The following is a 13,313-nucleotide window of genomic DNA, read 5'->3' as shown; positions in this document are numbered from 1 at the left end:
AGCTGCAGACAGACTGCCTGCTTCCTCATGATCGGCGAGGATCAACCTTTCACACACACATACAGACCATCATTAGCATACTTCAGCGCTTCCGTCTCGAGCCAATTTCCCAAGATCAGCTCTCTAGTCTGTTGCTTAATGGTCAAGAATGAGACAGAGTTGGTTTAAGCTGATTCTAACTGTGTAACCAAAGAGAACAAGTTTAAAGGGAGACATTAAAATTCCTCAGATGTTCACAAAAAAGGAGCATGCTGGGTAAGGAGACACAGTAATGGGAAAGAGCAACAGGAAGCTACACAAATGACACATGCTTCCACTGCATTTGTGTGTGTGTGTGTGTGTGTGTGTGAGAGAGAGAGAGAGAGAGAGAGAGAGACGCAGAGGACAAGTCTCCAACTGAGTCTGTTTGTTCTGTACCTCTGTTGAGATGTGTATGTGTAAGTCCAATTAGGGGCAGTAGAGGTCTGGCACTGAGATGCTTAAACACACACACACAAATACTTTGTTTTTAAATAAACCCTTTCAGACCTGAATTAAATTCTAGCAACAAAAATTTGACCGTTCTTCATTTCTTCTCTAAACGCAACCATAAATGATAAGCCATCAAAAAGAAACAGCAACAAAAACAGTGTATGCTCGTTTTTTAATAACTATTTCTAATGTACACTAAAGTTCAATATTTTGGCCTCCGTAAGACTATTTAATGTTTTTGAAAGAAGTCTCTTATGCTCAAAACGGCTGCATGTGTTTGACTAAAAATACAGTGAAAACAGTGATGTTGTAAAAATATAACAATTTAAAATAACTTTTTGAAAAGCTCTAACAAATATTTATTCTTATTATCAGCTACTTATTTATTTTTTTATTTTTTTTGTGGGAAACAAATTTTTGATGATTTGATTTTATGACATGATTAATGTTTCTACTGTCACTTTTAATTAAATTATCATGTCCTTGCTAAATAAAGGTATTTCTTTCTTTCAAGGAAGAAAGACATGAATTATGTTATGCAAAATCATAACAGTACCATTTAGTTTCAGGATGTGTTTAAGAAATGAGTTCTTACAATTAGAAATTTGCTATAAATGTATTTCATTTATTTATTATTCAATTTCACTGTTGAATAATACATGGCTAAATTATTATACCTGTAAAAACTAACAGTGTGAGATACTGTACAAGGCAAACAGTAACAGCAATTATTATTAAAAATTTGCAGGATTATTACTTAAAATCCCATCTATCTGTTTTGTATATACAATAGGCTGTACCTCCTATGCTTACAAAGAGATCCACTGTCAAATACTGGACATTTTTAATGCTCTAAAATATTATACATTAAGAATGATAAAACATACAATAGATTGATTCATGTCATATTTGTGTCATAGGCCACCATGCTTCATTTCAAAAGAGGATTTTGTTGTTGTTGTTTGCCTGATATGTAACTAATTTGACTTTAATTATGTATAATTCAATGCAAAATCCTCTAAAAAAACACTCTAATGGACATAGGGTCTGAAAGTGTTAACAAAGTGCTTCAGCACTGAATGTGTGTGTTTCTGTTACATACTGTATGGATTAGAACCAGAATAACATACAGTAAAATTGTCTCCCTGTTGTGAGGAGAAGAAGACAAGATGAAAAAAGCCAGAAGCAAAAGAGGAAAGGGGTGGAATAATCAGCGTGTTAGTAAACCTGTGGTGCAGGACATGAAAGAGCATTGACTGTCACCTTCAGTCACAGCTGGGACCTTCAACCCAGCAGCTATATAACTACAACATACGACATCTAGAAGAATGGACACCATTGCCCTTTTTAAACATGTACAGTTATGCTTAAAATGGATTACAGACCCCTACTTTCCCCACCATGTAATTTAAGCTACCAAACAGCAGGAAAGCCACAGATGTCCATCAGCAAGCACACCTACATTATGTTTGAACTATCCATACAGAAGGATAGAGAGAAATCATTGAATCTCTCTGATGGGATATGTGCCGTTGGCAGTTTCACTCTCTTTCATCCTCTCATATAAGCTTTCTGATGAACATATGAGTGTGTGAGACATTCAGAGCAGATAAACCCTCTCTCTGTCTGAAATCATCAGTAAAAATAATAACAGATTGCCAGAAATTATAATTTGCCAAAGATGAGTGTTGGTATGCGCACATGCAGACTCCTGCCATCAAGCTGTCATTTTTCAAACATCAACTTGGCAATAAGCAATAACAAGGGAAACAACAACAAAAGACGAATGCCATAAATCAGTGTGTGAATGCCAGAGAACAACACAGCAGCATAAGACCACAGACTGTCAATCAACTGAGAGTGACCTTAATGCACTTTAGCACTAAACCATCTGTCACAGGAAATGAGAGTGAACATCAGAAACAGGATGCTCAGGAACTCGCTAACAAATCGCTTGGGGAACCCTCACTGTCATGAAATAGAAAAGAGGAAAATTACCTCTGTTGACTCAGCAGAATTTGCAAGTATTTGTGTTTCCCACTTTAAAACTGTAAAGTAATTCTATAGGTCATTAGCAGTGAGAAATCAGGAGAGGTCCTTTGGGATGTAAAAAGCCTACCCACCCCCTCAAAAACAGGATGGTAGTGATCTCACACAGCTCTGACAGTGTGTGACAACATCTATGTGTAGCCATACATGTGATAAGGAAGAAAAAAATCAAACCTGCTTTAAAACACAGCAACACAACTGTAGCTGTATAACTTTACAACAGCAACACTGCTTTAACAAAAAAGCAAAAAAGCAAGATTTATTTGACATCATCGTTCTCGCGGTACGTTGATGTCATACACAGAACCTATGTGCAGCGCTGCTTCAATTCCAACACCTATTGTGTTTTGTTATGAGATGCACTAAAGTTGTTCTGTGGCTTTATAGGTAATATTTTCGTTTACACAATTTAGCAAAATCAGACACTGTTGTATCTAATATATACCACAATATTAACTTCTTATTATTGAATCATTGCAAAAGCATATCACGTTTGCAACTGGTCAGTGTTATAAAATGATGGGAAAATCACTTTACATAACCCGACGAGTGATTACTGATATGTCGTCAAAAAATCAAATTTTTCTAAAATAAATAAAATTGCTCACTGACTTTCAAAGCTGCTGCATAACGACCTTCTACTTCGAGGAGTTTGATAGAAATGTAGTGGAGTGAAAAGTACAATATTTGTCTTTCAGATGTAGTGAAGTTAAAGTCACAAGTTTCCAGAAAAAAATAATACTCAAGTTAAGTAAAGATACTCAAGAAGTGTACTTAAGTACAATACTCAAGTAAATGTACTCCACTACTGTCCACCTCTGCCCTTAAGGACATATTTCGAGTGGGTTTTAATGAACCCATTAATTTCCTGCTACCTGGAGGGAAAATACACTGGTCTTTGGAGAAATATATTGACCATGCTCTTTTGCTGGCTGGTTCACCGTTTACTGTGGGAGTTGTGGATAAGGATCCCCGCAATTGTGTTGGACCTGATCACATCATGCCAGTTAAGTCAAAATTTACTCATGTCATGTCTACTAAGTCATGATCATCTCATGTCTGCCAAGCCAGAGTCTACTGACATTATGTCTGCTACTCCAGGGCCTGCTCACGTCATATCTGCCAAGTTAGAGACTGCTCACGTCACGTCTACTAACTCAGGGCCTGCTCACGTCATGTCCCCCCAGCCAAGGCCTGCTCACATCATGCCTGCCACGCCAAGGCCTGTTCACGTCATGCCTGTCAAGCTAAAGCCTGCACACATCATGTCTGCTACGCCAAAGCCTGCTCACGTCATGTCTGCCAAGCCAGCTCCTGTTCACGTCATGCCTGTCAAGTTAAAGCTTGCTCAAGCCATGCCTGTCAAGCCTGAACCTGCTTCTGTCATGCCTGTCAAGCCACAGCTTGCACACGTCACGTCTTTCAAGCCAGGGCCTGCTCACGCTACGCCTGCTACTCCAGCGCCTGCTCATGTCATGTCTCCCACGACAGGGCCTGCTCATGTCACGTCAGAGTCTACGGAGCCTGCTCACATCACGTCAGTGTCTCAACTAATGGTCCAGAGTTTCATCAGGTCTCAGCTGATCTTCCAGAGCTTCGTCACATCACAGCTGAGATTCCAGAGCCTCATCCCATCATGGCCGCAGTGCTTCCTGTTATGGCGGTAGCCATCCTGAGTGTTTGGCCGGCACACAGCAATTCTGAGGCCTCTTCTGTCCACGAATCTGCTCCAGAGGACTCTTCTGTCCACAGATATGCTGCAGAGGCCTCTTCTGTCTATGAATCCGCTGCAGAACCTCCAGAGGTGGCAGCAACCACTGCAGGACCTCCTGAGGTGGCGGCATCCACTTTGGAACTTTTTGCCTGTCCTGTCATGGCCATGGAGGCTATTCATGAACTCACAGTCGGCCCTGTCACAGCCATTGAGGCCGTCCATGAACTCTCTTCCTGTCCTGTCACGGCCAAGGAGGCCATCATGAGCTCTCTGCCTGTCCTGTTACGACCACTGAGGCCACTGCTAAACTATCTATGCTCCCTGTTACAGTCTCGCCTGCTCCGCCATGGCTCCCTGCTCCACCTGTTCCGCCATGGCTCCAAGCACCTCTGGATTTGACCTGGTGGTCTCCTGCTCCACAGTCCCACTGCCTGCCTCTGCTCCACGGCCCAGGCCCACCACTGTTCTTATATTCTGACCCTTCTCCCCTGCATCCCTCCCCCTGTTCCGCCTCCGCTCCACCACCCTCCTACACTTTTTGGGTTTTGTTCTGTGTGGTTAGGGCACCTGGAGCCGCCCTTAGAGAGGGGGACATGTAACGTGGGGTTTTGGGGTTCTGTTTCATGTTCTTGTTTTCATGTCTTTTATTTTGTAAATTATTTTAGTTTGTTCCATGCTGTTAGTGTCATGCTTCCCTTGCCCTCATGTATTCATGCCATTGGTTGTCTTGTTCATTGTGTCATATTCTTACTGGTTGTCTCAGTTATGTATGTGTCCTGTCTCTCATTGGTTGGTTCTTGTCATGTGATCTGTATTGTTTAAGTAGCCCATTTGGTTCCATTGTCTGTTGTAGTGTATTGAATTTGTGACCCGCTGTCGGTGAGTCTAGTTTGTCCATGCCAAGTCAAGTCTGTTCAAGTCAAGTCAGGTCTGGTCAAGTCAAGTTTCGGATTATGTTTGTATTTTGGATCACTTTGTAAATAAACTGCAGTTGGTTTCTCAGTACGCTCGCCTCCAGTGGACTGAATGTTACAGTATAAAGATCAAATATGTGCACAGAATGTTGTCAAATGTTCTATGTTTTATTTCACATACACTTATAAAAAAATAAAAGTTTTAATTGGCATCTATGGTTCCATGAAGAACCATAATATTCCTGGAACCTCTCCATTCCACAAAAGGTTATTTAGATAAAATAACCCTTTTTTTATTATTATTAAGAACTGTTCACTGAAAGGTTCTTTAGGGAACCATACATGGTTCTTCTACATTCTAAAATATAAAGGTTCATGGTCAAGGTAAGAGTGTCAATGTCACAAACTTGCTTATTTGATTAATTACCTAAATAGTGTCTTAAACATAGTCCTTGTGCATTTAAAATCCTTAAACTTCATAGTTGAAATATAAAACTTAACCCCGCTGTAAATACAGTTCAGAGCTTTCTACATATGTGCATGTGTGTGTGCATCTCTTTGTGAGACGATTAAAAGATTTCTCATCGGCCATCTCTCTTTCACAAGAGCAGATGATTCAGTTCAACACTGCAGCCAAAATTCCATATCAGCTGAGAGCAGACGCAATCAATCCATCTGTAAGTCCTCAAAGACACTTCACGTCATCATGAATTTATCTCCAACCTCCATCACCTCTTTTCAGCTACAATCAATTTATCCTCAAACAGTTTGGCTGCCATCCAGGTGTGATTAAACTATTTCAGAGTGCAGTCACAGCCAATCCAACTCAGAGTCCCAGAAAAAAGAATCAATCAAACATCACAAAACTGTCCCTGAGTCCCAATTTGCATAAAGTCCATCCTAAGGAGTATGTATTAGAATTAGTATCAAATCACAGAAAAAGTTCCTGGATGGTCTACTATTTCTAGTGTATGTTCAAAGCGCTCATGTTCATCTATTTATAGTGTAGGGGAGTTTAACAAATTAGAAACAAGCCAAAGAGTTTGAGTTATTATTGTCATACACATAAGCACCAATCAGGGATTATAAAACTGTGTAAAAATATAAGATTTACACAATACACAATAAATAAATAAAGTGAGGTAAGAAAATAAACGGTTAAAGAATATTATATCAAAGTTTGACTAACGAAACCACAGTGAATCAAAATGTGTTACCCATTGCATTTCTGGTTGCTCTTGTGTACTGACTGTTGTATTGATCTGACAGTGTGATGTTAGGCTACCATGATAAAATCTAATAAATAAAAAGTTCTAGTACAGAGTGTCCTATCATTCCTTTTTATTATATGAATCATCACACTCAAAATAACGCTCTTTAAAAACCCATTTCCTTTTACCTTTTTGCCTGTTTTTTTTTAGTAAGTCTGCAGTACATTGGAAAGTCTAACCCCTGTTCCCTCTGACATCAAAGTCCACCGAATGTTATTTGTTCAGACCTTTTTTTTATTGCAAATATTGCTTGTTCTGTGCATTTTTCTCTCCTGATCACAGATGACATTTTCACTGAAGAAATTAATATTGGACTTTTTGGAAGTAACTGTTAAAAATGACATTGTTGGATAGATTACTTACAAACATTCAGCTTTTCATTTCATAAGATATTAACTAATGGACTGGATTATTGTGATGTTTTTATCAGCTGTTTAAACTCTTATTTTGACGGAACCCATTCACTGCAGAGAGCATGTGATGCAATGCTCAACTTCTCCAAATCTGTTACAATGAATAAACAAACTCAGCTACATCTTGGATGGCCTGAGGGTGAGAACATTTTCAGAATTTTTTTCCTTTACACAATAAATAGATAATACTTTAACACAAAGATATACATACAGATGCCAAAGACATATGTTTGGTTTGTATTAACTACTGTACATATTATTACATGCATCATTAAGCAACAACATCAGCAGACTCTTGGCATGAAAGACCCACAGTTGGCAGATCTTCAAGGATGCGCTGCTGCTTATTTTCTCATCAGTATGGTAGGGTAGTGTAAATGAAATTAAATTAAACTAAATGAGGAATAACAAATCGGTGGAGTGAAAGTGACAGGATGCACACAGCTGTCCACGGGAGCAGTCATTTAAAACTTCAGACACTTTCTAAAATGTTCAAATAGAGGTCAGAGACATATATAAATAAAGAACAACTATTTTAAAATGACAGTAGCAAACAAACACACAATATTACTCTATATTTAAAATACCATTTTTTTGTATACACATAACTCTCCATAAACTCTACAATTAAAACTCTTCTGTATATGTGTAGATTTTATTTCTGTGCTACAGACTTGTTTATAAGAGCTCTCACAAATCAAAGGCACAAAATGAATCTCAAAAGTCTATGAATGACCTTTAATTTGTTGAGGGTATAATTAGCACACATTTATCTAATATCCACAGATAATTACAGAAAATCAAGCGTAAATAATGACAGACACAAAAACTGGGTTAGCGAGGGGCATGCTGATTTCATTTAAAAGTTTAAATACTTTCTCCTATGCCAAATGGATATGCTTACTCTGTCTGACCAACGGCAGAGGGGAAAGAATTCTGGAAAACAGTAATTATTTTTGCAATCATGTTTAGTGAGGCCACTGCCGCAGAATTTGCCCACTTCTGCATTCAGTTAAGCTTTATTTTTTATAGATTTTTGTTAAACAGGAATTGTCTCAAAGCAGTTTTAAGTCCAAGGCCCAAACTGAACATTAGAGACAAAAATAGTTGAAGAAAAACTGCAATGGGACATGCCTTCTCTTCTTTTTGCATTAAAAGGACAGAGACCGGTCACCAGACTGTAGTACAAAGAAGGGACTGAATTTAGTCTTTTATTGATTGGTTATGGAAAATTAGGTCAGACCAATCCATTTTATCTGTCACAAATTCCATGTAATGGCAATGATGACAAGAGCTCAAACTGTGTGTGAAAATAAATCAGCGACATTTATCAGTGCTATCGATCTCTCTCTCTGCAAGGTCAGGAGCATAAACAAGGTCACTGTGACATCAAAAACTTTATTACAGGCTCTGATGATATTCTCATGCAACTACTGCATGATTACTGAAGTCAAAATTTCAAGCAGCATGGGTTTTAGTAAGTCTGAGTGTGTTGGTTTGGGTGTAAGGGTTCCTTTAGTGGTGAGAGGGTGTGTGTGCAGGCACACATTACAAAACAGTTTAAAGCTCATTACAACTTAAAGAGCCCATGACCAAAGAAGCAATTTGTAATACTTATACTTGGCTAAACCATGGACTACTTAATTGACTCCATAATCTTTTAAAGCTGAGCCAAAAAAATCTTCATTTTCAACATTAAGGACAAGATTAATGAAAATCTCTACCACGTCTAGGCATAAAAGAGTGTTTATTTGTCTGCCATTAATATTTGGCAAAATATCCTTTTCAATTTGACTGCAAATTCGAGTCGATGTTGTGGAGAAATGCCAATGTTTATATTTTGAAATCTAAGATCTAACATGGATTTAGTTAATTGATAACACCAACAGTACTGATAATCCATGATAATGAAGTGTTTGAATAATGAGTAAATGGGAATTACCTCCCATTTTAGAAAACAGATCTATCTGCATCATAGTGGGTTAATACGCCAATTTACAGTAAAGTCCAGCAGTCTATCAGCTTTGTCTCCAGATAAACTGACATGGAACAACGGAAAATCCTTCACCAAAGAATGAGAACATGTGAGAAAATCCTGCTAAATTCTTAAAGATAAAGCAGCTATGAGAAACAAGTGAACATCTCTTGGATTTTATCTCTCTTCCCGCTTTCCCGCCTCTATGAGAGCTTTCACCCAGAGGAAGATCATTCCATTAGGCAGTCACGCTCGTGAACGCGGCCTTTCTGCTTTCCGGAGTTGGGAGAAGGTGAACAGCAGTTTGCTTCACTCACTTTCCAATACATGTATTAAACTCCCAAATGTCAGAGATAGCCACTGTCTCTTATATCTGTTTTAGCTCGGTTTCAAGACACTGAGCAAGGAGATTTTAATCTCAGGCCTCATGCGCTGACTGTAGTACTGAAGTAATGGGAGAACAAGTCCCTCAGAATGGAAGAGGATTTCTCTATGCTGCCAGCGTCATTAACACAGTTCATAAAACACACACCATGGGTGAGATTTATATATGGAAAGAACATAACACCATCTATCTGAAGATGATATAATGTAATATTGTTTATGGCTCCAAATTTGTGACTCCAAATCATGGAAGTATTCAGTTTGGATAACAGTGAGTCAGCAAAAAGGCAATGAAGACGAGTTAAATAATGTTTAATATTTATAAGATACAAATATGTAAATGCTTCAAACTGTGTAGAATCTAAACAAACCATAAAAGAGTAACAACATTGCTTCTCTGATAAAGTAGAAATATCCTGCTTTCTCATTTTGAAGGCCATTTCCTATTAATGAACTTTCGCCGTATCTCTAGTGTGGATGAATCTCACATTATTTCCTGAATAATTGCTTGCTGGAGTTCCAGCAAGAGATAAGACGGGACAAATGAAGTGAAATTTATGCCGTTTGAAATTAAACTGTTTGCTTAAACTCTTTGTCTGAACCACGCAAGCTATTAATGAAATGAAGGCAGGCGGGACTGAACTCCACTGAATCCATTACTACAGCATCAGCTGCTGTTAATTCCACTGCTGAATATTTCTAATTAGAGACTGAGAAAAGATACTGCTCATCTTCGTTAAGGGACTTAGAAATGTGATTTAATGGAGGTCAGATATATTAGACACAAGGATAGCTTTATTTGCAACTGCTGTCAGTCTTGCCTTTCTGTCTTTCCCTGTTTCCCTCTGACGCTTCTTTCTTTCTTTCTGTGTCTCTTGCTCTCATTCGCGCTCAGTTGAGCTTAGCGCTGTAAAAATGAGAGGGCCAGACGCTTTGGTTTTGGATCAGTGGCGTTTGATCCCTCTCCTCTACGCTGGGACGCTGTCTTACGCCACACTGATTGACATTGTGTAGTTGTACGGTGACCTGTGGGGTGTAGGAGCGCAGTCACCATCACTCTCTCTCTGTCTCACAAAGCTTGACACACATGTTTTGATTCATAAATACACACTCGGATAGGGCAGAGCAATGCAGCTGAAGTGTAAACACTGTGGCTCTGTAGTGTTATCAGACATTGCTCTTGTTTGTTTGAGCATCCAGACAGCAACACTCACTCGATCAAATGGAGTAAGTTTGGTACGGGACTATCTGTTTGGCTGACCAATGTAAGACTGGGGAAGCGTTTGGGAAAACTGTGTAAAAACTAAAATGATTTGATACATTTTCAAAAACACATTTAATAAAAATGAACGGAGGTGTTTCTTAATTATTCCTAAAAACAACATTCATAACATTCATAGAGATAATCATATTTTTTAAATGATTGATATATATACAGCTGTATCTATTTATAAAAATACATTTCATAAAAAAGAGATATAATTTTTTTTAAATATATATATTTTTTTACTCTTTTAAGAGACCAAAAGTTTTTTTTTCAGCCTTGCAAGCAGCCTTGTAAAACAAGCACACCACAACAACTTAAATGAAATGTGTTGCCAGCTCTGCAAATAGATGCTTTTCTCTGCAAGTGCCCCAGACGGCAGCACCATCAATGAGGACACTCAAGGGTTGTTCCCTAGAAGCCTGCAAGTGTCTGTTTTCATGAAAGCCACTTTTTTTCCCAGACACAGCAGAAAGTGCACGTATTGTCCTGCTCTGCTCAAAACACTCTTTGTGTCGACAGTCAAGGTACGGTCATCTGAGATTTGAACAAAAGGAGTCTGACGTGGGAAAGGGGTTTGACTGTTACACCATCAGGAGTGACTGTGGAGTTACTTTTCCCTTTTGTCTCCTGAAGTCAACACTTCCCGTGCAATTTATTTTGCAGCCACAAACAGCAAAACACAGCTTTGTACTCCAACATACTGCATTTAATTTGTGACTGTTATTTTCCTGTGAATTATTAATATTGTGCTTTGTATCAAGAGTTGGAGACAGCACAGCAGACAAGATTTGATGTGTCTCTGCTAAATCGCCTATTATAGACAGCTAGCACTTCTTCAGCTGTGACGTGTGTTCATGTTTAAGGGGTTGTGAGGAGATTACTAATGAGCAGGAGATCCCTGTAAACTTCATTAGGATGACTTTGACACGCTTGAACATGTCACAGTTGCTCTAGGGTGATCATTACCATCAATCTCCATAAGGGAGGGAAAAGAAATTCACACGACCTTAAACTCCTCACATTTAATTGTACTCACACACTCACGGGAGATATTTATTAGCTGTATTTGAACACATTCTAATATCAAGTGAGAAAAACCATATGAGGCTCCTAAGTACAATTTTATATTTTATATATGTGAATCCCTGATCTGTACTTAACCCGTAAACTGTCATCCCATTTTTGAAAATTCACGAAAAAGTGCAAACTTATATTATTATAATTCATGAACGCTTTTGAATACAGACCAAAGGTTGGTCTCTTTTTAAAGAAGACAATTAGCAGATTATTACAGAAAATAGTTACAAATCTAAAATTGCTATAAAATTAAAGCCATATGTGTACATAAGTTGTTCCAAATTTGAAGTTGATATAAAAAAAATTGAGGTTCATATGCAATTTTGTTCAGGCGTTATACCAAAAACAGCCACTGGGTGCCATTCAAACGCCATTGAATTTTTTGTTGATGCATTTCTGTCACAAATCTATCAATTTCTCTCTCAATATTACATCTATAACAGAATAAACACCAAATAAGGAATCTTGAGACTCAATCCTTTCCAACGATATGTATTTTGTCAAAATTATAAAAAGTTTTGATTCTAAAAGACCGTAATACATTTTGTAATATGACACCCCCGCTAAGGGGGAGGAGACTGCTAAAACATTTTGAAGTACCATTTCTATGGTAACGCAATGTCCGATGGTTTACACAGGATAAATTTTGAGATTTTAAGATTTCAAATGGTATATAACCTATGATGATTGCTAAAATATGTGATAGGAAAAAAGGCAAGGAAATAAATACTTTTTGTGACAAAGGTCAGAACTCCTGTTATGATATATCATAGACTCTTGGTGCACTCGTCATAAATTAATCAATTACTGTTCCTACATAATTTTCAACAACAAAATTTGGTAAAATATCTATTTAGGAGATTTAGACCTTTCCAATGATATATAGTTTGTCATGATTACATTAGGATTTAATTGAAATATAGTGAAGTAAACTTAGGCGTCCCATATACAGCACCTCTGTCAATAATTTATAATTGAGTGTTAATTTCAGTATCTATGCATGCTAATTAATTACCCTACTTGCATATTCATTAACATATGTGGTGAAAAAACAATTAATATGACAATTATATGCATTCATCATGATAATAAAATGGCAGTAAAAGGGGAAATGTGCGTATTCTTTATAAAACTATTATTTATTTTAACGATAATGAAGAACTGGTCAAGGATTTAGTAAAGACACTCACCTTTTTCTTATTGGTGGGACAGATGTAGAAGGTTGTGACTATGATGGTTGTCCCAGGCATCAGGTTGAGCTTGGTGTAGGTTGACCCATAATCACTGGATCTGCATGGAGAGAGGGAGCAAAAAAAAGAGAGAAAGGTCATCCTCCTGATATTATCACACTGTTTAATTACTGAGTCACACACATATCCATCTGGATAGCATCCTCAGATTATTAGATTTAGAGCAAAAACTGATAACTGACTGTATATGGTCATGTGTATATTTCTGACAGAATATTTTTTATAAAATAAATAGACTTTTTTTTCAACTATTCATCTCTCTTATACTGGAGATAGATACTGTTTGTATATTCTCATGTCTTTTCAACCCCATATCTCTGCACTGGGATGGATGCTAGTGTAGTTCTGACAATTACAAACGTGCTTCAAAACATCAGTTTTTGAAAAGTCGTTCTGAAATGTTTATGCCATTGTGTTTTTGCAGAGTCAAACAAACAAAGGCTATGTCTACACTACTGCAGATACACAGGAAAATACATATTGTTCTCTACATTTTGGCCTTCTCTCCACACTGAGATGGCATTTTTG

The 13,313-nt window shown here is 37.8% G+C and overlaps 1 protein-coding gene across 1 annotated transcript in view; it reads right to left on the bottom strand.

Moving 5' to 3' along the window:
* sorcs2 (sortilin-related VPS10 domain containing receptor 2) overlaps positions 1 to 13,313 on the bottom strand; it is a gene marked incomplete at both ends in the record, with an annotated part of 173,342 nt that overhangs the window by 65,439 nt on the left and 94,590 nt on the right. Inside the window, one exon of the mRNA XM_079436645.1 lies at positions 12,726 to 12,825. Coding sequence (XP_079292771.1) covers positions 12,726 to 12,825 — 100 coding nt within the window. The remainder of the gene's footprint in view (positions 1 to 12,725; positions 12,826 to 13,313) is intronic.

The sequence above is a fragment of the Barbus barbus genome, assembly GCF_936440315.1.
Source record: "Barbus barbus genome assembly, chromosome: 2".
Lineage (NCBI taxonomy): Eukaryota > Metazoa > Chordata > Actinopteri > Cypriniformes > Cyprinidae > Barbus > Barbus barbus.
Note: the sequence above shows the minus strand (reverse complement) of the source record. Positions and strands in the feature narration are given on the sequence as shown.